The 26,871-nt window shown below is 51.7% G+C and overlaps 1 protein-coding gene across 2 annotated transcripts in view; it reads left to right on the top strand.

The window, feature by feature from the left end:
* The window catches only part of CRTC3 (CREB regulated transcription coactivator 3), a 109,733-nt gene that overhangs the window by 57,886 nt on the left and 24,976 nt on the right, over nt 1–26,871 (top strand). For both annotated transcript variants that reach the window (XR_006705429.1, XM_045452272.1), the window contains exons 3-9: nt 52–171; nt 7,710–7,771; nt 9,639–9,701; nt 11,776–11,876; nt 17,632–17,667; nt 19,571–19,656; nt 21,922–21,971. Coding sequence is in view for 1 of the 2 variants with exons in the window: in XM_045452272.1 (XP_045308228.1) it covers nt 52–171; nt 7,710–7,771; nt 9,639–9,701; nt 11,776–11,876; nt 17,632–17,667; nt 19,571–19,656; nt 21,922–21,971 (518 nt within the window). In the remaining variant the exon portion in view is untranslated. The remainder of the gene's footprint in view (nt 1–51; nt 172–7,709; nt 7,772–9,638; nt 9,702–11,775; nt 11,877–17,631; nt 17,668–19,570; nt 19,657–21,921; nt 21,972–26,871) is intronic.

Here is a 26,871-nt window from a genome sequence, read left to right on the forward strand (position 1 = left end):
AGTGTGGCGATTTCGTGGTCACAGGCCGACTCCTCTCCCTTCTTTCCGCAGCCGTCCCTGCACCAGGCTGATAGCGCACGGGGGACCCGCCACCATGGGCTGGTGGAGAGGCCGGCCAGGACCCGCTTCCACGCGCTCCACCGACGGTCTGGGGACAAGCCGGGACGACAGATATCCTTTCTCGTTGTCTGAGGGCAGTATGACTTCTGAAATGTTTGAAAAAAGGTTTTCAAGGTTTCTCTTCCCTACAGTTCCCCTTTGGCCTCCAAGCCTTCGTTTTATCTGATGAAGGGAGGCAATAAAAACAAACGAGTTGGAAACTAGAAACATCTCTGCAGCTGAAAATTGGAAAGATCATCGCGGGTGTTTACTTGATGAAAACGGTGATAAAGCGCAGTTGGGTGACGTAACTGGACATAAGCAGAACCTGTAACCCGGCCCTGTTGCAAGGCCGCCTCAGGATTTTCTTCCGAGGTCAGCCAAGGCACAGTTAAACCTGACTTTGAACCAGGTTAGAGAGACCTGGTCTATCTAGCTAAAACAGACATGTGGGAATCTGGCTGATTTTTATTTCTGCTGACCTGGGGACCCTGCTGGGAGAACTTACAGAAGAAAGTTCATACGATCTCCTATTCATGCAGTTCCAAGCTCAGTAAATGACGCCTTACGGTATAAAGTTAGGAAAATTCTCATGCAGTACTTACGCCAAGACCTATGCTGTTAAGTAGGAATGAAGAAGAGGAGATTTCAAAGTCCCCTGATAGCTTTGTTTTTCAGGGGCCGGGGCTTAGGCAGCGGGCGGGGTGGTCACCGCTGGGCCACCGGCGTTGTGCTCAGGGCTTCGGGGACACAGTTTTGTGGGAGAGGACGTGGAAGCAGCGTGCCGGGAGGCCCTGTGCCCTCCCTACGCTCCCCCCTCTGGGGTGGAGGAAGGCACAGGAAGGCGGGGTGCGTGTCACTGCACAGCTGGTTCCTGGCAGTGATGGTAGAGCTGGCTTCTCGAGAAACCAGGAAGTGGGGGGAGGGCACGCGTGTTTGCTGAGCACCTACCCATGCCAGGCACTGCGCCGGGCCATTTCTGGGTCATTCCGTCCTCAAAACTCACTGAGTAGTTCATGCGTTTTAACCCGCATTTTCCAAGGAGGAAGCTGAGCGTCGAAGTCACTTGTCCCAGATTCCCGCTGTCGAGGTTGGATTCAGCCCGGGTCAAGCGGACTCCGGGCCTGGGCCTCTCCCCTGCCTCCAGCACTCGGTGGGTCGGCCCCCGGACCCCCTCCTGCCGTCAAGAGAGGCCCTGTGGGGGGGGGGGGTTGTAGGACACACACAGGGGACACGCTTCTCCTGCCCCTGGGTTTCCTCCAGCTTCTTATTTGGAGGCAGGGATAGCGACCCCAGGGAACGTTCCCGTCTCCCCTCTCTTCCGCCCCCAAGGGACACACCGCGGACACAGGGTCCACGACAGACCCTGACTTCTAGTTTTATGTATTATGTGACTGCTGTCAGGGAGGGTGACGGTGATAGCTGATTCTGCAGGTTCCCTTCTGGAACACGTAATAACCCTTACGCAGAACGCAAAAGGGAGAGGAGAATCCAGACGAGTCTTCGGCTCATGTGCTCACGTGTGGGAGGAGCATGTACGCCAAACCCTCATCGAGACTGCTGAGAATTTTCAAGCAAAAGACTTCTGAGTGTTTCTTTGCTTGATTTAACAATATGTCTTTTTCCAAAGTCTTGATTCTCTTTTTCTCCTGTAGGTGTTCTCTGTAAATAGTATAATATGTACATGACATATTCATAGCCATATATATAAATACCTGTATACTTGCAACTATCTCAGAGCCTTTTTACAGCAAGTATGGTCTAAGTATATACACATGCTCACAGCTCTTTTAACCAAGGGAATAACTTAGAAGAGGAGGGGATTGAAGGAAAGCGACAGAGGACAATGTTCATTCACTTAAAAACAATGAGGGGCTCCTGGGTGGCTCAGTCAGTTAAGCGTCTGACTTCGGCTCAGGTCATGATCTCACAGTTTGTGAGTTTGAGCCCCGCGTCGGGCTCTGTGCGGACAGCTCGGAGCCTGGAGCCTGCTTTGGTTTCTGTATCTCCTTCTCTCTCTGCCCCTCCCCTTCTCTCTCTCTCTCTCTCTCTCTCTCTCAAAAAAGTAATAAACATTAAAAAAAAATTATTTACTAGTGTCAGGCCCCGCTGAGACACTGAAGGCATAATGGCGAACACAGTATGGCCCCTGTCCTCATGTTGCTTACAGTGGTCACAGTGCAGTGTGGTGAGCTATCGTCGAGGCAGCTCATAGGAGGGGCGGCCAGGACCAGTGATGGGAGGCTGGAAAAGGCATCCTTGCAGTACGTCTGAGGCTTGCAGGATGAGCCACCAGTAAGGGGATGACGTATCTGTGTACTCAGCAGAGATCTACAGAGTCCCTTTTCTGTACGAGTACTGTCCACGCGCAGGGGACTGGGTGGTGGAACAAGACGTGTCCCCGCGTCGGTGAGGTTTTGGTCTGGGGGAGGTGGTGGACAGCAAACAGGTAAAGAAATGATTAAGGAAGATAATGGCAGAAGGTGGTAGGTGATGCAGCAAGAGGGAGGCGGCTGGAGAGGGAATGTTCCAGGAAGACGGTGTATCATGTGCAGAGTCACAGAAGGGGAGGCCATACCATGTGCTCAGGGGACTCGGTCTCCTCCCAGGTGATTTACCACGGGGTGTCACTTGACCCCATCTGTGGGTCCCCTTGTGAAAACAGCAGCAAATACAGGTCACCTTCAGAGGGGAAGGGAAGCAAAAACTAAATTAATGCACAGATAGATTAAAGTTCATCACACAGGACATGTCTGATCCACAGGTCGTGAGACCCCTCTCTCTGTTCTCTTCTTAAGCACAACCTAACTGGGGTCTGGGGACTGGGCATCTGCTGATACCAAAAAATTTTTGAGCTCAGGCCGGTCCGTTAATGGACAGCATGTCTCTTCTGCAGAACCAAGGGGCCGTGAGCTCCTAGTGAAATATAGGAGAGGGATAATTATACGTCGAAGGTACTGACATAAATCAGAAGAACTTGGGAGAAAGATTTCATCTTTCCTTTCGTGGCCACATTCAGTTGATTTTGAAATAATTTGCTTCAAACGGTGGCCTTTCGCACAGGGTCTTCTGTTACCTCCTTAATGTCTGTCTCCCACTTACGTCATGTGAAAGTGTTCACACCAGTTTGAACCTTTGTTAGAACAAAAAGAAAAGGAAAAAAACACATCCAGAATTCTCTTCCTGCAGCTGTTTCTTGGCTTGGAACTTACTTCAGCGCGGCAGACTGGCCTAGACAGGGGTTCAGTCCTATGATACAGGGCTCTCACATGAAACGGACATTGTTTAACGACTATTCTGGCTTCCTCCCCAAGTGGGTAGCAAGCAGGGCACCGGCCTGGGGACATTCCTCGTGCAGTGGGCAGCTGTGGCTGGGGCCTGGGCTTGCGAACTCAGCTTAGGGGCTCTTCTACGTGTCCGCGGCCGCTGGTTTCTGCAGCAGCCCTCTTCCCTCCTCAAGGGCAGCGGACGTGGGTCCCACACGCCGTCTGGTCACGTTTCTGAACAACTAACGTGAATTCGCGGCAGATATGATATTATCTCAGACCTGTGGGTAACACATCGAGAACGCAGGGGACATGCTGGAGAATCATGGTAAACACCTTCCTCTAAAGGTGTTTTTAGAAAGAGAGAAAAATAAGCGTGTGGAAGATTTCTGATTTATGTTCCCAACAAGGCGCAGGAGTGCATCGCATCTGGGAAACTAGCGTGAGTGGTCACGAAGGGATGCCTTAAGACCTGCCAAAGTTAGGAATGGCTTTCCTCTTTGGAACAGGCCTTGCTTTGAGTCTGTTCGTACAACGAGATGAAAGTTTTAGGACATTGGTGTATAGAACACGGTTTCTTTGACATACTCGGCCTGTTACATTTGAGGAAACGCTACTCTGCTCCCCACCCCACCCCCCCCCCCCCGCCGGCCCCCAGGGCTCTAAGAAGGCTTGCAGCTAAAAAACTTTTTCTCTTCACCCGGGACTAACAAAATGCATTTGATCACAAAACCCAACTTTTGCCTAATACCCACTAGCGATTTCCATCTTAAAGGACAAGGAACGGGCTGATGTTTAGAGCTTCTCAGGAGAAAATGTTCAGACTTCAAAATTCCACATGCGACCTGTCTGTCGCTCGCGTGCCAAGGAGAGCAGAAAGATGTTCCCACGCACGCAAGGACTCAGAAAGATCCCACTCAGATTCTCTCCGTGACGTTGGACTCCAAGATGTTTTCTAGCAGGACGTAGTTGGAGGCAAAACAGGACAAGAGGAAGTAACATGATGGCGAAGACGTGGTTGAGAAATTAGGAAGGAACCAGACTGGGACCGGCTCTGTGTGTTTGGTCTGACCCTGGGAGTCGTCTTGCGGGCGGGTTCCAGGAAAGCAGACTCAGAGTCCACTCGCCCGGCCGGCTGCATGGGAGGTCCTGGGCCTGCCCCACAAACCACCCCCTGGTAGAACCCTGAGCTCCAGAGGCTCGGAGACAAGATGGGCAGCCTCCAGGCTGCCTCTAGAAGGCTCTTCCTGAGCCCTGCCCCAGGTGCGCTTACCACATGGGAACAGGAAGCCAAAAGGAGAAGCCGGGCTGTGCTCTCCAGCCACGAGGCCAGCAGCACAACAGAGACAGGGTGGATGCCGTCTGGAGCTTCTGTGGCTCAGTGACCCCACCCATGGGTAGATGGGCCACCAGATGTCCTGTCTTATCAGCAGAAGAGCTACTCCCCTTCCTTTGGGGAAGAGTGAGTAAGAAGCTTCCCTGTGACACTGCCCACGTGGAGGAGGAGGAGGGGAGGCCTTGGGCCAGCAGACTGAGGCAGGGACACAAGGAGCTTCCTCTCCAGATCCACAGGCATGTGGGGAGCACGTCGGTGGGTTAAACACAGTGGATGGGCGAGAAAAGGAGCAGACGCGAGGGAGGAGCGGGAGTTACTGTCCAGGTGGAGTTTGAACGTACTTTTGGTGGCAAAGCCGAGCAGGCGGTGGGAAACTGGGGCTTGGCACGAACTGTCGGCGGTGGGTTTGGGGGTCCCTGGACTACAGGTGCCCAATGCCGGTTGGAGCCAGAGGCCGGGGCAGGACTGACACCGCCCCCCCCCAACCGCCCCCGGTGAGCTTGGGTGGGCCCGGCTCTGTGTCCTCGGGCACTCCTCCCCGAGTGTCTCCAGCCTCCCACGCTGCCCCCACGGTATGATGCCCAGCAATTCCGAGGCCCTTGTCCCCGTCCTGTCCCTTTGTGAGCAACATGGGCTGAGAGGCTGTGAGGCCATGGGGCTCAGGGAGCATCAGGATTGGAGGAGGAGGAGGAGGAGGAGGAGGAGGAGGAGGAGGAGGAGGAGGAGGCGGCGGCGGCGGCGGCAGCAGCAAAGGACCTGAAAAGGAGTGCATGGGGCGGGTGTGCCAATAAAAAGGTGCACACTAATGTGGGGACCTTTTAACCTAGGCTAACCGGGGGTGATGGCCGAGGAGCTGGTCTGGCTCGTTAAAAACCCTGCTGCCGGCTACTTCTCCGTTGGCAGCCGGTAGGCGCCACGGTCGTTTGTTGAATTAATGGTAAATTCAAGTTGACAAATAAGGGTATTTCCCCATCTTTAGGTTGTCCTGTAGGACATGTCGGTGTTGTAGACTAGTCAAAGCCACCTGAATGAAAGCTCCTGAAATCTTAAGAAGACTTTTCTGGGCTTGCCTTCGGTTGGCTGCAGCTTCGTGAGCCAGTGGCGTTAGCATTTCTCCTGATGCCCAGCAGCTCTTGCATTTTTAAACGGCAATAAATGACATGTGCCAGGGAGAATTAAGAATGCTCAGCGGTCACATCATTTGAATTTTGCTGGCCCAGCCTCATCGCCTCAAGAACCCCAGCTGGGCCCAGGGTGGTGTGCCTGGGCCCCGGCCCCTTGGGAGGCCGAGGAGGGCACGGCCGGAGCCCAGGGCGGCCGACCGGTGGGGCGTCCACGCGGACTTCCGCATCAGGGTGGCGTGGAGCTGGTGGGTGGGGGGATCTCACCTGTCAGCAGCCACCGCACCCCGGCCTGGGCGATGCAGTGAGAACCCCTGAAAGTTAATTTCAGGAAACCACTACACGTCCATGCTGTTAACATGCATCAGAAAGGTTAACATGCTGCCTCGAACCTCACCATTGAGGTAATGGGCACTTGGTCATTCTGTTACTCTTAAGGCTCCACGTGCTAAGTTGTGTTAGCGGCACTGCCTCGGGGACTTAGGACGGCAGGGTACTGAGAGAAACGGGAACCTTCTGCTTCCTGACGTTCCGCTTCTCCCCACGGAGATCCATTGAACTCTGCAGGAAGCGGAAAGACAGATGCCCGCAGGTGGGGAGACTCGGTGCCTCCTGGCCGATGGCTCGGTCCACCAAGGCTCTGGTGCTTTTCATCGGTCAGGGGGCCTGCCTCCTTCGTGCTCGCCTCCTGTGGCGTATTCTAGCCTGCACTTCACATGCACGAAGCCCCATCGTTGAGGAAGTGTCTCCCTTTTGAAAATCATCTCTTACCGTGTGGACTTAGGTTCAGATTAAGAAATAAGCTAGCTGCAGATGACAAAACAAATACAGAGAGTGGACCTTGTGATCATAACGCCCCTCCCGGCCACAGGGGCCTTTCACACCCAGTCGTTCATCGGGGACGCCCAGGCCAGGCCTGCGTGACGGGGGCCCCCTCCCCTTCCTCCTGAGCCCACGCACGTGGTGGCTTCTGTATAGAATCATTACAGTTTGTAGCAGGGGATTATTATGATTAAAGATGTTTTGAAGAGACTGTTCTATGGGTGTAAATGAACTAAATTAACTAAACGCCTCTACTGCCCTCGGCGTGGATATTGTCGCATCACATCCGTTTCTCTCTCCGTCTGGAATATGTCCCAGGGCACCATCCCTGGGAGAGTACAGAATTTAGAAAATGGAGCCCCCGACAGCCCAAGGAACTTACCATTTCTCCACAAATCTAGTGCAGCTCTCTTCTGGTTGTAAGTGACGGGAACCCTCAGCTTGAAAAAAGGAAACTTACTGACTTATGTCCCTGGAAACCCAAGGGCACTATCCAGGGGTTCGCACAACAGCCCTGAGACTGTATCTGGTACGTGTCCCCTGGTGGGTAGGGGGATCACGCCTGTCAGTCTGTGTTGACTTCCTGGGTGGATGGGCTTTGTCTCCTTGCAGACTGACGCGGCTCTTGGGCTCATCACCCCAACTGAGGGCACCCTTTTTTTCTCCTCCGAGGCACTCTCTGGCTTTGTTTATGTCAGGAGCTCATCCCTGACCAATCACTGTGGCCGGGGGTATAAGGTACCTTGACTGGAAATACTGAGCCTTGGGACAGAGGGGCTTCCAAAGAATGGCGGCCTCACCAAGTTTGGGGTGAAGGGTGGAGGCAGTTCTTGAAAACAAAAGACGCTATGCCAGCCAGAAAAAAAAAGACAGACCCCACACATGAATCATACAGAGACGGCACTTTCCAGAGGCAGTTGTGGAGGGAAGGCCTGGAGGAAGAGCAATCGGTGTAGAGAAACAGATAAGAACCAGAAACCCTGTTGTCTGACTCTCCATGATTCTGGCGTCTTCGTTCTGCTTCAACTTTCCATTAATTTTATTTTCCTTTATTAAAAATTCCACTTTGATGGTAGTGCTTTTGGAGCCAGTTACTCCTCACAGCCTCTGGATGAGAGTTGGCCAAGGTAAGCAAGCCGTATTTAAAAAATGTCTTTACTGTTTATTTATTTTTGAGAGAGACAGAGACAGAGAGCAAGCCAGGGAGGGGCAGAGAGAGAGGGAGACACAGAATCCGAACCAGGCTGCAGGCTCTGAGCTGTCAGCACGGAGCCAGACACGGGGCTCGAACCCACGAACCGTGAGATCATGACCTGAGCCGAAGTTGGACGCTTAACTTACTGAGCCACCCAGATGCCCCAGCAAGCCGTATTTAAAAAAAATTTTTTTTTTCAACGTTTATTTATTTTTGGGACAGAGAGAGACAGAGCATGAACGGGGGAGGGGCAGAGAGAGAGGGAGACACAGAATCGGAAACAGGCTCCAGGCTCTGAGCCATCAGCCCAGAGCCTGACGCGGGGCTCGAACTCACAGACCGCGAGATCGTGACCTGGCTGAAGTCGGACGCTTAACCGACTGCGCCACCCAGGCGCCCCCCAGCAAGCCGTATTTTAAAAAGATATGATGGGCATGTGTTTGTCGATGGCTCCACTTAATTTTATCCACCTTGAATGTTGTTGTAGAGATTTCTAGTATAAATCATGGAATTTTGTTTTCTATTACAAAACTTAGGTCCTCCACAAACAATCATAGGCTTATATGGAAGTCTAAGATGAAAAGTAATTTAAAATAAACCTAGATCTTCATATTTAAAATCAAACAAGCGCATTTGGAACACATCTACCAATGGAATGCTCTGATTTGGTATTCTTCTATTGAAGACACGGAAAAATAGGAAAAATAAACACCTTTGCTTGGGGTGTCCTCGTAAGCCATTGGAAGGAAAGAAAGATTTAAGAAGCTTCTAAAACTGTAATTTACACAGTGGATTTGATTTAGACTCTCTGAGTATTTTCATATACAAAGGGCATATACAAAACAAAATTGAGTATTTTCGAGTATAGCAGGCAACAGAATATAAAACCAACTGAAAAGATTGGCGTATCCACTGTGTATGCGATATCATTTTCAGGTCACCGGGTCAGATTTAGGAGACACTTGAAGTGTACATATCAAAAAAAAAAAAAAAAAAAAAAATCAGCTCTCTGTATTGAGGTCGACTCTCCATCCGCTCTCCGGGTAAATCCCAACTGAGCACTTCACCGTGAGTAACATAGTCAGGACCTGGGAAGTCCGCTAAAGATGAGTGACGGCGGGCCCCTGCCTCCTTGGGTTGTCACCTGCCCTCAAGAATTCTGGGATGCAAGTCGTGGGATAAATACAATACTGCGTTTTAAATCATAAAAAGGCATCTCTAAACTGATTATTTTGCAAACTTGGATCCAAGAAAAAATGTCTTCAGCTTCCCAGAGCCCTGGGATTAGTTGGATTGACGTTTTCATAAACTGGGCAATTACAACAGTTAATGTGTTCCTCCTCACGGCCGTCTACACAGGAATAGCATTTTTGCATCCAGGACGGCCAGGGCGCCCCCTCTGCAGACACGCAGGATGTGTGCTGGGCAAGACCTCATTTCCCCCAGAGAGGAGTCGGCCATAGAATCTAGAATCGAACTATTTCAAAGGTGCTTATAAATCCCCTTTTTAAAACAAAACCAAACCTCCTTATGTGCCCAGCCAGCTAACCCTGTTCTCGTGGATTTGTGGTAGTTTTTATCATGGCGATCAGGAATCCTAGGAGGTGGAGAGATCACTCAGTCTGACCTCATTTTAACACCGTTGAGCAAAATGACCAAGTCATGGAGCGTTTGAAGTGACTTTCCCTCAGGTTGTACGGCCAGGTGAGAAGAGCCAGTTCTCAAACTCAGGCCCCAGGCTCCCCTTTGCTCCTGTGGATTGAACATCTTTTCTTTTTCTGTCACTCTGATTTTTAAAGGCAGCAGCATCCTTGGAAAGAAGAAAAGCACCCTGGGTTCAGGCTGACATCTGCACTGAACAGGTACCTGGGTTCATTGCTAGTAGAAATAAATTTCCGAGACCAATCGATTCGATTGTCCTGCTGCCCTTGATATATTATCCGGTGGCCAGAGGATATTCACATCAGATGTGTTTATATGAAGTACTAAAAAAATGTCAAAGGCCTAAATCTCCCACCATTTATCAAATGTCTGCACAGACAGCACAGGATACGTAGGCAGTATGAGAGCCCGAGGTCCAAGGCAGGGCCGCGAGATTGGCTCTTACTGTGCGACCTCGAATAAGTTATTTAACTTCTCCGTGCCTCAGCTTACTCACCTGGAAAAGGGAGATAATAATACCTGTATCAAGGGATGGTTGTGGGGATTAAATAAGGTACAAGAAACACGGGGGACACTAGCATTCAGCCAGAGTTGGCTTGGCATCGCGATCGCTTTGGGCTGGACTCCAGCGGTAAGTGCTCTCCGGGGGTCATTTTTTTTTCACTCCTGACAGCATCCTTCAAGAATGAATATTATTTTCTGCTTTAAGAGATTAAGTGACTTGTCCAAGGCAGTTTAGCTAATGTGCGGTGGTACTGGGATTTAAAAAAAAAAAAAAAAAAGTTTCCAGTGCAAAATACAAAACATACACCAAAGAGAAAAGAGTGATGGGAAGTCCCTGTGCCCACCCTTCAGCTTCGGCCCTCATCGGCCCGGCTCCTTTCTTCGGAACCCCCTCCTCTCACCCCCGTCCCGCCACCCACTAGACAAAGTATCACACAGGTAAATATCTCTGACAGGAAAGGTTGGTAAGAACCTCTTTTAAAGAAAACACAACCACAATGCCATTGACAAAATTAACAGTGATTGTAATACCCAGGCTACCTTCACATTTGCCCAGTTGTCTCTCTGCATTTGACTGATGTTCTCTTGAGCCTCTTTGACTCTGTAAAGGAGCCAGAATCCAAACCGAGGGGTCTCTGACCCCGGGGGGCACGCTGTTCCTGATGCATCATGCAGCCTCCGAATCTCCTGTACCCCCGTCCGAGCACAGCACCGCCACGGTCCCCAGTCAGGCCACGCGGCTTTACTGGCCATGTGAGGCTCTCACCTGGAACAGACCACAGGGAAGCATTTTAGGCTAATTGGAGGTCTCTCTCAAAAGGCAGGTAGTTTGACGGTTGGATAAGTAAATAATTGTCTCTTAAGAGTTAAGCTTATGCAGCCCCTGGAACCGTCTGGGAGCATTTCAGAAATTCACTCCAGATCAGTGGTTCCCAAACTTTCTGCCTTAGGACTCCTTTACAGTCTCCAAGATGTTAAGGCCCTCAAAGAGTGTTTGCGTAAGTGGCTGTGTCTGTTGACATCAGCCTATCGCTACTAGACGTTAAATTGGGAGATTTATAAAAGATACTTGTGCACTTAAAAATAACAGAGTAGCAATCACAAAGTCATCACGTGTCTAGGTAAAAAGATGCCTTCTTCTAGGAAGCACAGTTACATTTTCTAAACCACAGAAGAGTCCACTGAGAAGAGTGGCAGTGCTGTGCCTTTTACAAACCTCCCCGAAGATAGAGATAGCGGGTCCTCGGCCTGACCCCACAGCTGCCGTGTTCCTGACGAGAGCGAGGGCAGAAGGGCAAAGAACACGTAGTATTATTTGCAAAGTCGTCTTGGCCTTGCGTTCTCCCTGGAAGGGCCGGAGGAGCCCTGTGGTAGGTGGCCCTTCACACAGGAGTTATTCTCAGATGGAGAGACTCTGGTGCAGAGAATGCACGGGTCCCAGCGGTCTTCTGAGTTGCAAGGGGGAACAGGAAGCCCCTTAGGGGAGGCGGTGAGTCCAAGGTCTGCGTTGTCGGAGTAGACGGTTACGCCATTAGCCTCCAAGCGCAAGACTGTGCAGGCACAGACTGCCATCTTTTTGGGCGTGGGAGATCCTCAGAGGCTGTGGTTTGATGTGAGGGACTTCAGGTAGGTTCCAACTCCTCATCTTAACAGATGATTGTAAATTCCTCATTCCTGCCTTCTCTCCTGTGGGTAATTTTCAGCAAAGAATATTGCCTTCTTACTAAAGACAAATGGATTTTCAGCCAGACTCTCTCCTCCTCCCCTTAGGACCAATTCTGATTCCGCCCTTCACACGAGTGCCCTGAGTGCCAAGCCCCAGGACCCCTATGGAGGAGGGGGCCAGTCGGCCTGGCCTGCCCCATACATGGGTAAGACACAAAGGCCCCTGCTAACAGCCTCTGTGCTCTCTCACTGTTTGGAGCTCCGGGATTTGGCCTTCTTTCACCTCCCTCCACCACTTGAACCACTCTGATGTGTCTTCCTGTTCCCGTCTCTTCCTCTCTCACCTACCCTGGCCTACCTGGACCAACACCCTCGGCTCTGTCGCCATTTCTGTGGAGCTGTCCTTGATCTTCCTCCCTCCGCCGACCCACAGCTACCCATGTCCTTCCACCCCAAGTTCCTCCCTGCACATGCCTGTCTTGGCACCTGTCACCTGACTGTCTTTCTCATGGGTGTGCCTCTCCGCCTCTGCTCAGTGTGGATTTCCTGCAGTCGGCATTTTAATGGTCTTACCTCCAGCAGGGTGCCCAGCACACGGGAGCCCTCGGTGTTGGAGAACTGTGGAGAAGTTACACAGTGGCTCGCGTGCATGGAGCACTGGGCTAGAACAGACTCTAGGTGCTGACATCCAACCTGCGGGGTTCACTAAGACACTTTCCAAGCCTGCCTTTCCCTCTGCGGTTGATAATCTAGTAGGAAAAATGGTGTTGAATTACCTGTTCCCTGTGCAGATTGGCTCTTGTCCACAAACGGTTAGGGCCGCGTGTTTGGTCTTAAAACGGGAGCATAAGTAAATGTTGGTCAAGATAATAGCAGCTTTTCTGGTTTTCTTTATTTTTGAGGCCATTTAAGCCCTAGATAGTCTCTGTTCCTTCCAAGGAGAATGTCCAAGGTCTTATTTCCTTGCACACGGTAGGGATGGGATTAAGTTAGTAATAATTGTTGCCGTATTTGCTCCCTCGGTGCAGTTCAGAGATGGCTGCATTTGCCCAAACGTTCATTTACGTTTCAAGTGTCAGGTGGTTGACAGGTGGTCTGGGCCACGAGGCTGTGTCTCCACCCATGGGAGTGTGAGCGTCAGGCTGGCGGTATCATGGGAACTGGACGGGAGTCCGGTGCTCACTGCCGAGGGAAGCGGGGTGCACGGGAGATGCGGTAGTTTGGCCTCAGGAGAGGCATTGATGGGAGCAAAGAGAGGAACCCCAGAAAGGCAGAGGCTGTGATCAGTGGAGGTGCCAGGAAGTACAGCGGGATCCTGGTCTCCCTGAACCGAGAGGGAACCAGATTGATGGATTTTCGCCCCGGAACCGTGAATAACGAACGAGCTGCATTTCTGCCCCTGCCGTTCCTTCATTTGTGTTGTCGTCCTCTCTGCAAAGTTTATGCTTCCGCAGAAAGGGCCAGAATCCTCGAGGCAAGAAGGAAATCGTGGGTAATTTTAAGGAAGGAGCCTTTCAGGCCTGCGTGCAGAGAGGAAAGAAAGTAAGTGAAGGAGGTGATTAACTGAGTGAGCTAGCCTGGGGGGGGGAAGAGATTGTCCAGGCCGGTCGGAGGGCAGAAAGGCAACAGAATGGAAACGTTGATCGTGGCAGACAGACCAAGAAAGAAACCCTGGAGCAGAATTTCTGGGTTGACCTGAGAATCAAGGTGGTCACTCGTTTGCAAATCAGCAGGTAGAGATTGTTGGGCCCTCGTGGCTGACAGCCGGGGAAGGTGGGCTGACCTCCCAGCTCGAACCTCCGAGCTGTGTGCCTACTTCTCTGCAGCAGCCTTGCAAGAATAGCATAGCTCAGAAACACATCCAAATAAGGATGTGTTTACATGGGAAAGCCAGCGTGTTTAAAGTATTCTTCAAGTCTCCAAGGATGGGGCTTATTTCTGGAGAATTCTGTTTGTTGGTGGGAGCTATTTTAAATAGTTTCGTGTATTTTCCCCCTGTAATTCATTAAAGTTTTTTTCATTCTCTTTTCCTTTTGGATTTTAAAAATATCAATTAGCTTTGCAAAAAGGTATTTCTTATTCTAGGACCAACCAAATAAAGTAAAGGTTTAAAAAGTGATGGGAAACTACAATTGAAGCCCAGGATTTAGGCTCTGCAGCGGACACAGTAATGAGTGCTCTTTCCCTGGGAATCTTCCCCGAGCAGAATGATGTAGCCTCAGTCCATGTTTTTCTTTGTTGGTTTGCTTTAAGCTGATAAGGGAGCATCTGCTCTTACGTAACTACATGAGCAATAAACTGTGATCCATCCACGAGCGGGAGTCTGTGTCCCCAGAGGAAGAAGCCATTAGTCTGATGCGTGGCTTCGCAATTTTCATAATGGTTATTGAGTTGCGTGACAATTAGGTGTCAACAGTAAGTGGTTGATGTGAATGACAGAAATAAACTTACACAACCAGACAAGGTTCTTACAGTCTCTCTCTTCTTACTTAATTATCCAGAACCTACGAAGAGAAGCGTTGACCATCTCCCTGGCAGCAGGCGCGCTTGGCCATTTCACACGCACACAGCCCGGCAAGCAGAAGGGCTCCGTGTGAGCCTGGCTCGGTCTCCTAGCCTAGGACTGTCCCCTAACTGCCCTCCGCTCCCTCGCTCCCACGTTGCCGTGGAGGAGGGGGCTGGAGCGGTCCCTGTCCTTTCCGGGACCCAAGAGTGTGTGGGAATCATCTTCCGTGCACCCACAGCTATAGATAGATGCTGAGTTGTACCAGCTTTGGGAACTGCAGCCCTGAGCCCCTCCCCTGGGAAAGAGGCATGGCTTGGACCTCCGGTGGCCTTTCAGCAGGCAGATGCTGCGACCCGCTCAGTTAAGGAGAAGGTCTCAAATGCAAATAACCCTGAAGGAAATGAGCCTGTTAATGACCCTTTGTGTATGTAGAGGAGGGAGAGGGGGAGGGCACAAGCATCCCAGATCCTAAGAGGGTCAGAAGGTGTCACCCAGACAGCAAGAGTGCCAGGACGGGGAGGCTGAAGGGACCCAGCTCCTGCTGCACCTGCCACATCCCTGCTCAGCACACCCAGCCGGTGCCGGGAGTTTAGATTTGTCCGGCATGGGAGCGGGCAGAGGGAACGTGGTCTGGGTTGCATTCGGGAGGTCAGCCCTCCGTGGCTCCGAGGCCTCGAGGGTTCCCGGAACACAGATGGATCCTTGGTCGTTGCCGTCCCCTGTGGGACCGATGTGGGTGAGTGTCCTCTGTTTCCAGATGTTCAGTCACAGCGCGTTCCCTTTTTTAGCGTTAGCGCTTTATTTATAGTTGTATCCTAGGGCATTTTTTAAATCCAGTAATAAAAAATCCAGGCTTGGCTATTTTGGTTCTGTGTTGGGTTGGCGCTAACATCCATTACCGCCACCCCTGTTCTTGCTGTTACCTGAAGCCGCGAGCCTGTCGCCCGTGATTTCCCCCATTCCCACACCCCTCGCACCGTTCAGCAGCCAAGTCCGGGCCGTTCCGTCCTGCAGTGAGCCTCAGAGCCACCTCCTTCTGTCCTCGCTGCCCGGGCCCACTTCCTGCTTGCCTGGACCGGTCTGCTGGTTTCCCGCCCGCTCTCCCTGCCTTGGGGCTTTCTCCTTCCCAGCCATCCCGCTCTCCCGCTGCTAGAACCCTCTCTCCAAAGCCCGGCTGTGATCCCGTCACTTCTGATCGCTGCGTCACGCCCCGTAACTGGCAGGCTCCTTCAGTCCAGCCTCATCCGCCACTCCTCCCACCTTGTGCTCCGGCCATTCTGGCCCCTGCTATATACACACTGGCCTTGCCTCTCCTTCCCACTCTTCCCTTCTTCCCCATCTCTTCCCCACCCTCCCCTCCTTCCCCTCCTCGTCCCGTCTTTACACTGGGGCATCCCCTCACTCTCACTCCCCAGTGTCTAAATCCCTACACAGAGTCCCAGAATTTGCAGGCAGCGTGATCTTGGGGCTGCTAATAGTGACTGCCTCATAGGGCCGCTGTGAGGACGGCATAGGGTGCCTCACAGAGCTGGGGAGCCTGGCACATAGTAAATGAACAGTAATGATGGCTCTTAATATCATCATCCTTGTCATTATCCTTCATGGGCCTAACTCAGATGCCTCCTCCTCCAGGAAGGCTTCCTTCTGTTTCAGTGGTACCAACGGGATAGCAGAGGGGTGATGTCTGCTTGCCACTCCGTCTCACAAGGTAGCCCTCAGCTCCTCATGTACGAGGGGGAGGTCAGCCTTCCTAACGGAGCCCAGGGTGGCTGGGGTCTTGATGACGAAGAGATGTTGCAACGTAGCTCGCCAGATTGCCGATTCAAGCTTAGCTTATTATTTGTAATGGGATAGTCACTGTTTCCCGGTCAGAATGGTCAAGTTCCCGGCCCTTTCTCAAGATGAGGGTCCCCAAGGAAGCCAAAGTATGAATCAGAAGTTTCTCTCCCCTCCTCCTGACGCTGCTGATTGAGAGCCACACCCTTTGTCTCTCTGCACCTCGTTTCCCAGTGCTCTCTGCTCACCTTGCTTTCCTTGGACATGTCACATGGGGATTAAGTTCTAGCCTCGTCCGAGTCCCTAAGAGAGCAGGCGAGGACTGTCTGTGGAGGGTCCTCGGAGGTGATCTTTAAAACCAGATTCCTGGGCCCATCCTCACACCCTCTGCATCAGTCTTCGAGACAGGCCCAGGAACCTGCATTTTAACGGGCTTACCCAACTCTTGGCGTGCACCAAAGTAAAGTCCTGGGTCACTAACCTAGATTCTGTTTGCGTGGGCTGAGAGAGGTTCTGTCTTTATGAGTGAGCTTAATTTATCCACCTGTTAATGCTCCTGGGGATTCTCAGCGTTGCCCCCTGCCTTGGGGCCCACCACGATGGGCCGTCTTCTACCTGTTTTGGAGAATTTGCCTCCTTGTTCTGACTTCTCCCCTCTGCCCTACCATCTGGCCATGCCTAGCATTCGCCAGTGCAGGAACTTGATGAATGCAGGTTGAATGAATGATCGTCAGACATTTCCTTGAAGCTGCAGAGGCTCATCAGGTAAACTGATAGGTTGAGCTTTCTCCAGAAACTTAACTAAACTTTACGCATGTAAGCCTCTTTAAAGACTTAGCACTTAAAACTTTGTCCCGATTTTATACCGAAAACTCAGTGTGTTTCATTACTCCAAGGAGCATGGTAACATATCATTCTTGGCATAGTTCGTGGGTTTTCACTTAGAGCAATGGGAAATACTGTACTTTGTCATCTGCACTGTACTTTATGGGTTAAAAATGCTGGATTAGCCAGAATATATTCCCAGTCAAATTTTTTAAAACTTTGTGAATAGCTGTCACATACACTACTTAAATTGACTGAGACTCCACGTAAATTTCTTTTTAAAATAACTTGACCCCCTTGTAAGCAATACTTATATATTTATGTAAAAATATATAAAAAATATATATATATATAAAACAAGGCACAACATGGAACTTCCAGTTTGTCCCTCTAGATACACGCGGTAAGTGTGGAACAGTCATGTGGATTTTTGGATTTACCTGCCCTTCCCCCACCCCACCCCACACGTGGCAACATTTTGATCTTTATTTCTTTACTTAGTGATTTGAATAGAGGTTCTCAGACTTTGTAGATTGTCTTTCTTTCAGGATAGAGGCAGTTAAAAAAAAATTAAGACGGAGATAATTTTAAAGGAAAAGGAAAGTAGAAAGGAGCCAGCTTTAAACTTAAATAAATCCTGTCTATTTTAATTTTAGTATAAATGCTAATGCACCTTGGGAAGAGCATCCGTGTACCAAAACCACCTTTTTCTATTTCAGAATTCTATTTTCTATTTCTATTTTCTATTTCTATTTTCAAAATTCTATTTCAAATCAGAAAGAGTCACTGATTCTTGGCTAAATAAAATTGGAAGTACCACATAAAATTTTTTTTTTTCCTTTCTCTCCCACTAGGTTTCTGTGATGGTGAGAACGACGTACACGGGGAAGGTATGAACTGATTTCACCTACCGGTGCCGAGCGAGATGCTAACCGCAATATCCGTAGCCTCCTTTCCACTCTGAACTCTTCACAGTCCTGTGTCCAGGACTTCCCCAAATGCTGACACAAGCCACGATCAAGGGCAGGAGAGAGGAACCATGTAGTAGTTAGGTCACAGAAATTGTAACCACGTGAAAATATTAATGAATCAGTCACTGAAACCACTAGTTATCCAAACACTTTGTTTCTCAGCTGTCTCTTCGTATCTAGAAAGTTTTGCAAGTTAAGGCACCCGGCTGGTGCCTTAACTTAAGGCCCACATTCAGGGTAGAGATTACTTAAAAATAAAATCTAGAGGGGCGCCTGGGTAGCTCAGTCAGCTGACTGTCCGACTTCAGCTCGGGTGATGATCTCACAGTTCGTGAGTTCGAGCCCCGCGTCGGGCTCTGTGCTGACAGCTCAGAGCCTGGAGCCTGCTTCAGATTCTGTGTCCCCCTCTCTCTCTCCCCCTTCCCCCTCACCCTGAGGCTGTGTCTCTCCCTGTCTCTGAAAAATGAATAAACCTTAAAAAAAAAAAAACCCACTTTTTTAAGTAATAAAATAAAATCTAAAAAGAAAAAGAAAAGAAAGTTTTCAACAGATGCAAATAACAATGGGAGGAAAGGCAAACTGATTGCAAAGTGAAATTGCCAGTTTTGCAGAAGATACTGAGTTTCATAAAGCCATTTGGAGCTGGCAACCTACTGACGGAGGAGGGCATGACCCAGTTCATTTATTCACTGAGCACCAGGCGCGGTTTTCTTTCTCTAAATCTTTATAACCTGAACCTTAATTTGACCAAATAAGCTTTTCAAAAGAGAGTGGCTCGAATAACAGGATTAAGAGGGACACCCTCCCACCCCACCCCCAGCCCCCACCAGGAACGGTGGTTCACCCTGGAATATCCAAGCCAAAATGACAGCCGTGTCCTCATTCTCAGGATTTATTCTGCAAGTTTGGTCTCTGTTTCAAGTGACTTCTTTCTGGGGCCTCTTATCCTCGGGTGCACAGACTGTCCTGGTGTGGGGCCACGACAGTCACGCCAGAGCCCGTGTAGCCACGGAGACCCAACAGCAGTTGTAGTTCTGAGCTGTCGCCAGTGCCTCTCGGGTTGAATCCCCTTCCTGACATCAGATCCCCCAACCCCCGGTCTCCCCTGGCCAGACCCAGGACGTTAACATCCTCCCTGGTGTGGAGCTGGCTGTTCAGTGGCTCTGCTTCAAACTGTCTGGATTCTCCGTTCCCGTCCACCTGCCGCCCCCACCCGCCAGGGAGCAGCCTCCCTGCCACCTTCCATGCTGGATCCCTCTTCTCTTTACTGCCCTCATTTTGTCCCTCCTGGGCCACTGTGGCCTCTCCTCACCCCGCCAGCTTCCATGCTCTCCTTGCCCAGCTTTCAGGGCCTCCCCTCCCCCAATCTGGCCTCAACCTTCTGAACTTTATTTCCTGCCACTTTTTTTCTTACGCCATGCTCTGTTGAGAAGCGTATCTCCATTCCGTAGTTGCCCGCCATTTCCTTGCTTCTGGGCCTTTTTTCCTCATCTCATCTCTCGGGAATGTGTTTTCCTGTGCCCCCAAAGGGCTCCACCGGGCGCCCGGCTGCAGAGGCCCGCACTGTCTGTTCCCTGTCTGCACGGCAGCCCCCCCCGACACCCTGGTTCTCACGGGCGGCCCCTCGCTGCACCTTACACTCCAGGGCTGAATCCACATCTGCCCAGGGCTGCCCCACAGCAACGCGCAAAACCCCTTCTTCAGTAGCGAGTCAATACATAACGTGTCCTATAAAATCACTTTTTTTGCAAAGATGATGAATTTGGCCGAGGGTGGGATGGCCACCTTCTAAACACAGTGAATATGCTTTTCCCCCCTTTAGTGCTATCTTTCCCTGGCCCGCTGAAAGAAGAGAATCTGCTAAATGTTCCCAAGCCTCTGCCAAAACAGCTGTGGGAGGCCAAGGAGGTAAGCGACCGTCCTCAGCCGTGTGTGTTGTCCCCGGGTATTTGCACGCCCGACGTCGGTGTGAAGTCCTGCAGTAGGGAAAATAGGAGGAATTGAGAGAAAAGGAAGAGAGGGTGTCAGGGGACAGAGATGGACAACCGTTGGGGATGATGGTTTAAACGAAACTTACAGTTGTGTTGGTGACCTGGTACAGTGATCTCCTGGCTTATGGCTTTCCTGTGAATGTACTCATTCCGAAAAGCCTATCCGTCCTTCTCACCTCAGTCCTGTTCCTAAAAGCACAGACACCTCGTTGCTGCTAGTCATGGGCACATTTTCTGTTTTATAGCCAAACCTCTTGCCTGTCACCAGCTTTGGCCCCCTTTCTTGAATCCAGAGTATTTGACCTGAGTTCTCAGGGGAGTCAGTGAACAAGTCCTCTGTTTTGTGATTTCTGTGAGCCTCTGAGTATTTGCATGCACAGCTGTGCTAGCTGACCTCCGCCGTGGCGCTCGCCGTAAACCTCACTGCGGAAGCAGGGCGTCCCCGGGTACTTGACTTGGCCTTTCTTCCCATAGGGAGGCTGTGTTGCCTTTGAAAGAAAACAGTTTGTCTGTGCTGGCCACGAGCGAGACTCTGTTACCACTGCCTGTGCTCACTTAACTCTCCCACCTGTTCAGGGTCCCCTGGTCCAGTTTTAGTTTCTTCTGCCAAATGTATCGAAGTCATCGTTAGCATTAAGGGTGGGCTAGAAAGGGCTTTTTTTTTTTTTTTTTTGGTAAAAGCAAGATGTATGTGATGTTTCACCTTTTTTTGGATGGAATTTAAAATTCACATACTTAAACATAGGAGAAGCAGCCGCACTGTCTTTGTGGCTGTGGGAGGCACAGGCGGGTTTGGAGCCTTTTTTCAGAGGACACGCGTGGCTTCTCCAGCAGAGGGGTGGCGGTACCCACTCTTTCCTGAGCCCCGGGGACTGCTCTCTCTGGAGAGCCGTCCTCACCATGGTTCTTGTGGCCATGCAGCACTCTGTAGATCGTTTCTGGGACAAGAGTGAGTCAATGGTACATTTGGTTTTTTTCCCCCAACATCTGTTTATCAAGCCCCTACCACCAGGCATCCTGGCTGCCGGGATAGATGCTACAATGAACAAATAAAAATCCCTGCCCCCTCTCCCCAAGCTTCTACTCTAGTTAAAATATGTATTTTTTCTGACATTAATTTCCTCCTTCTTCACCCTGTTCTGTTTTCTTTCTTCTTTTCTTGTGAGGCCAGTTGGAAAAATAATGTTTATTTAAAAGCTCTCTAGGGGCGCCTGGGTGGCGCAGTCGGTTAAGCGTCCGACTTCAGCCAGGTCACGATCTCGCGGTCCGTGAGTTCGAGCCCTGCGTCAGGCTCTGGGCTGATGGCTCAGAGCCTGGAGCCTGTTTCCGATTCTGTGTCTCCCTCTCTCTCTGCCCCTCCCCCGTTCATGCTCTGTCTCTCTCTGTCCCAAAAATAAATAAACGTTGAAAAAAAAAAATTAAAAAAAAATAAAATAAAAGCTCTCTATAGAAAACATAGGGTTTTTTAAAAAAAATTATTTATTTTTGAGAGCGATAGAGCATGAGTGGGGGAGGGGGAGGGGCAGAGAGAGAGGGAGACACAGACTCTGAAGCAGGCTCCAGGGTCTGAGCTGTCAGCACAGAGCCCGACGCAGGGCTCGAACCCGCAGACTGCGAGATCATGACCTGAGCCAAAGTCGGACGCTTAAGCAACTGCGCCACTCAGGTGCCCCAACATTGGCCTTTTTGAAGGAAATAATACTCCTCTAGAAGATAAATTAGCACGTCAAAAATCAAGAAACTTGGCTGTGGGGCGCCTGGGTGGCTCAGTGGGTTAAGCATCCGACTTGATCTCAGGTCATGATCTCACGGTGGTTTGGTCCGTGAGTTCGAGCCCCGCCTCGGGCTCTGTGCTGCCAGCTCGGAGCCTGGAGCCTGCTTCAGAGTCTGTGTCTCCCTCTCTCTCTGCCCCTCCCTCGCTCATGCTCTGTCTCTCAAAAATAAATAAACATTTAAAAAATTGTTTTTTTAAAAAAAGGAAGAAAGTTTACTCATGTTCTGCCTCCCCCCGTGCCGGGAAAACTCTAGTCAGAACAGAAACGTGTGCCGTGCGAGGATGCTCCCCAAAGCGCTGGCTCTCCCTGCACTGACTGGGGCCCCAGGACACTGACAAAGACTCTTTCAAAAAACTGGCATCTGACTTCGCAGTGCGTAAGCCCCAATTACTGTTGTCTCTCCCCAGATTCAGTGCCTGTCCGGGCGCCCTCGGTCCTGTGATGTTGGAAGCGGCAGGTAAGTAACGTCCTGCCCGTTCACGGCTCAGAGACTGTACCGTAGGTTCTGCCGGAAGGAGAGCCTCATTGCTTTGTCACAAAACCCTGGGAAACTTCACTTACCATGTGTAAATGGGAAGTCCCCTGAATTTTTTTTTTTAGGAACAGCAGCTCCCTTTGGTACTCACGTTTCATTTGTTTAAAGTCATCAAGTTGTGTAACTGCAGTAACAGGTAAAACCGCCCTAGATGCGCCTGAGAGTAACACAGCCGAGCGTTGGTCAGTACCCGGCTCCGCTGTAGAAGCAGAAGCCGAAGGCCCGTGGCATCGGGGACGGTGGCCAGGGAGGGCGACAGCGTCCGTCAGCCTGGGGGCTTCCTTGTGCAGAAGGCGATTGAGAATGTGTCCCTGAGCACCCTTCGTGCCACTGAAATACACGATTACGAGTGATACGTTTCACGTGAGGTACATTTTACCGCGATTTAAAAAACTAAGCGGAAGATGAACACGTAGGAGAAATTTGCAACTACGAAAAGAGTGTTTTTGAAACCACTGATTCGCTGGTGCGTTTAGGGGCATACAGCTTTACACCCTAAAAGATTTGAGACAACTCTCAAAATAGGTATGGTACCAACATTAATGCAGGAAGTTCATGAGGAGATCGGGGCTGCGGACGAGTGGGGAGCTGGGAGGGATAATGAAGCCCCCACGTCAACAGGCGCCCCTCGAACTGGCCCGCGAGATGGGGTACAGGGTGCACACCGACGGAGCCCTGGGGACCCGAGGGGCAGGGTCCTCACAGAGCCCCCCAGGGCTGTCCCACCGCTTCGAACCAAAACCAGCTGAGAAGCAGCGACTCTTTCCGGGTCTCGAAATAATGTGGTGTGAAAACGGGACCCTTGCATGATCTACCTGAGGACGAGCACACATTTCAGAGTCTGTGGACGGAATTAACCGACCTCGGGCCGTCGTTGCGTGTTCTTTCCCCAACAAAGCTTTCCATGTGTTTTTCACGGCAGTTCATTCAGGGAACTCCCTGCGGAGTCCCCGGAGTGCGGACTTCATTTCTTTCTCCCCTTTTCTTTTTTGGCTAAACCTAAACTCGTGCAATTAACAGTCCACCGAGCTGAGCTGAGGATTGACCTTCTCTTCAAAAAGTCAAAAAGCCTGGCAGGACACATACCTGGACGGAAGACCAGCGCACCTGGGGTGCAGGACGTCCCCGCAGATAGGGGGCGATGTGGTTTTTATGGAAAGGGCTAAGATTTTCTTCAAGAACCAGTTTTGGCTCACCCCTCAGACAACTGACGGATCAAGACTCCAAAGGCCCACGTTCCAGAACGAGGCTGCGAATTGTTGGCCGCCTCCCCTCCCCCCCACCAGAGCTTTAGAGCTGGCGTTTCGCAGATAAAGAGTGTTGTTTTCTTGCTCTTGTGTTAGAGGCGGGGTTCTATTCAGTGACTCTTAGTCATTCAAGTATTTATTGGCCCCCTAATTGTAGGTGCTGGGGTAGAGCAGTGAACAAAGCACATCAAGTCCCTGCTTTTCAAGGAGCCGATGCCCTAGAGGAGACAGACGGGCAGGGACAGTTAGGCAGATAAATACGTCATGTGTTGGTAGGCACCAGGAGGAAGAAGGCAAAGGCAGATCGGCAAGCCCCTTCTTGGCTGAGATGCTGTGTGACCCCAACCTGGGAGGAGCCGAAGGGGGACGTGTTCCAGGCGGAGGGGACAGCAAGTCAGAGACCCTGAGGCAGGCGTGTGCCTGGAGAATGCGGAGGCTGGCGTAGCTTGCGTGGGACTTGAAGTCAGAGTGGAATCATCAGAGGGTTTTGAACTAGGGATACTGTCACAGGCCTCATATCAGATTCAGGAGAGAACTCAGGCCGGGAGTAAGTGTATTTGGAAAGTTACAGCTTGTATTTCTCTCAGCCAGAGAGAAACTGTTTTGAATGTCACCAATGACCTGCTTCACACTGGCCAGTGATTTTCCCCATCCCTGTTACGAGCCGTGGGACCCTGCCTTCCGCCCTTCCTCCCACTGCAGTCCCTCCCCACCCACCCCCACCCCCACCCCACGGGTCTCTCTTCTCTCAGCCCGAGAGCCCGTCTGCTCTCAGGGTGATCGGCTCTGGGTTCCCAAGCTCCTTTTCCTAGACCTTGACCTTTAACCCTACGACCGGTGTCCTGCATCCAGCCCCCCGAAAGACAAGGTTTCCCCTTCAGTTTCTCTACAACCAAAATTACCTTTCGTCCTCATCCGTCACATCGGACACCTTTCCTTCTTCCCCATTTCTTTCCAAGCCTCCACAGTTAACCCCCCTACCTGTACCCAGAAAGGGAGGCCACCCAGAAGGAACGCTCAGCTCCCCTCCTGCCCGATTCCCCTCACCATTCTGTTTTCATGGGATCAGAGCCGTAGGTGCCCCCTCCTGTTCAGGGTGATCACCTTACCCATGCCCTGGCCCTCGTCCCCACTGGGCTCTCCGAGGCCTCTCCCTCCTGCTTGTCCTTCCCTCTCCTGAGTGTTTGGCCCTTCCCAGCCCTTCTACTAGGTTTTTCAGTCTACATTTCAATGTACTTACTAAGGAAGCTACACTGAAAAAGCCCTTCCTTAGCCCTGAGTTCCCTTTCTGTTCCTCCCTCCCTCCCTCCCTCCCTCCCTCCCTTCCTCCCTTCCTCCCTTCCTTCCTTCCTTCTCGTTTCCAGAATTCTTAGCCACACTTTTGGAAGAGTATTTACTGTTGAGTCTTCCTTAAGGCCTGTCCATTCCTCGGCCTACTGTGGCCTGGCCTCTGCCCCCGCTGTTCCTCAGGAGACATCCCTAGTACACATCCTCTTGCACTGTGAAGACTCCGTGTCTAAGACAGAATTCGTTATCGTCCCCCGAGCACCTACCCTTACCCCCGGTGTGCGCATGTACCCCAGTGTCCCTAGGCCGGCACCCCCATGCTGGGAAATCCGGAGTCCCTCTCGAGGACTGCTGCAGGTGTCTTCAGACTTCATCCGTGTCTCTCCATTCCCGCATGCTCTCCCTTTGTGGCCTGGGACTACTGGGACTACTCGGCAGCAGCCACCACTGACCTTGCTGCCCCCAGGCTCTGCTCCCTGTGCATCCTCCCTCCCCCGTCTATTAGCCACACGGTCCTCAGAATGACTGGGTCTCCCCCTGCCCCCCACCGAGCCTTCCACTGGCTTCTTGTCTGTCTGAGCCTTGTGTGCTCTCTGCCTACCTATCCAGTCTCGCCTCCTATCGCCACCGCCTCTCCTGAACTTGACCTTCCTGCTGTATTTCCTGTGGTATCGAAATTCCTTGGGCACCCTGTGTGGTTTCACGCTTCCCTGCTTTGCCCCGGCTGTGAACTCCGCCTGAAATGGTTTTCCCACCTAGATGCTCTGAATTCCTGGGCCTTCGAACTCAGCCCAGGAGCCCCCTGGGGAGCCCCCCCCCCCCCCCCCCCCCGCCTGCTGGTCATCCCCTCCACACCTTATGCCACCAGGCTCTGTCACTGCACTACACAATTGTGTTATATGGCTGCTTTGTCTGAGTCTCTTGAGGCCCGAATGCCCGTGGCTGGTCCCTGGGAGGTGACGTGTTGACATTGCCTTCCACTGCTCCTGGCTAACAGCACCTTCCTCCAGCTGTTCTCCTCCTCTTCAGCCCCAAAGCTCTCCTCCTGGTCAGACCTGGACCACACAGGAGCCTTCTTTTTTTTTTTTTTTTTTTTTTTTTTTTTTAATTTTTAATGTTTTCATTTATTTTTGAGACACAGAGAGACAGAGCATGAGCAGGGAAGGAGCAGAGAGGGAGGGTGACACGGAATCCGAAGCTCTAGGCTCCGAAGTGTCAGCACAGAGCCTGATGCGGGGCTCGAACTCACGAACCGTGAGATCATGACCTGAGCTGAAGTCAGATGCTCGACCCACTGAGCCCCCCAGGCGCCCCCACACAGGAGCCTTCTAACAGGCTCTCCCTGCCTCAGCATCTGCTCCCTCACGCCGTCCTCCACATTGTAACCACGGTGGCATCTCTGAGGCGGCATTCTCCAGCCTCCGCTGGCCTCCCTACTTCTCACAGTCCCTGATCCGGACCCTTCAGAACAGCACATCCTCTCACCCCTTGTTCACTTCACTCCCCTCCTGCCTCATCTGCTACCCACCCCTTCCCAGCCTCTGTTCTCACTCCCTGGCCACGCTGCTTCCTTGAAGCGTGAGCACCCTGCCCTGTACTCGGTGAAGGCTTCCTTCCCCCGCCCATCCTGACAGTGACAGCTCCCGCTTCTGTGTCCTCAGTGTCACGCATCCCTAATGGTCCTCCCAACCCCTTATCGGCCCAGGCCCCACACGCTTCCTTCCACACTGTAGTTGCTTGCTTTACTGCCGGTCTGTCTCTCCCTCCTGCCTGTGAACCCCAAGCGCGGTGCCCCTCAGGCCTGGGCTGGGCAGCCCCTCCCGGAGCCCCACACTTTAGAGGCCCCACTCCCCTGGAGTCTGGCGTCCCAAGGGGACCCTGGGGGACACACCGCCTGCCTGAGGGGCGGGGTGGGGGGATGTGGAGTGTGGCCGGGGCTTGGCCTGCAGGCTGGGATAGCCCCACGGGTGGCCCGCGGTGAGGAGCGGGCTGCGGTGGACGGAGGACGACACCCCCCGTGTGTCCCCGTGTGGAACTTCAAGGAACCGGGCGATTCTCAGCTTGGATCTGGCTTTCCAGACTATCAAGAAGGTGTCGTTTTCCAGGACAGTGTAAGAGTTCGTTCACTTGATTCATAACTTTTAGAAGTTTAGACGCACGGTCTTTGGGCCTCCATCTGAGCTCTGGCTCCAGGCCTGCAGACGTCAGGGGTGAGCCTGATGGCGAATCCGCTGGCTCGGCTCATCCTCACACGGCCCGCCCTCAGCCCAGCGCCTGGCACGCGGTGC

Source organism: Leopardus geoffroyi, chromosome B3, assembly GCF_018350155.1.
Source record: "Leopardus geoffroyi isolate Oge1 chromosome B3, O.geoffroyi_Oge1_pat1.0, whole genome shotgun sequence".
NCBI classification, from domain to species: Eukaryota; Metazoa; Chordata; class Mammalia; order Carnivora; family Felidae; genus Leopardus; species Leopardus geoffroyi.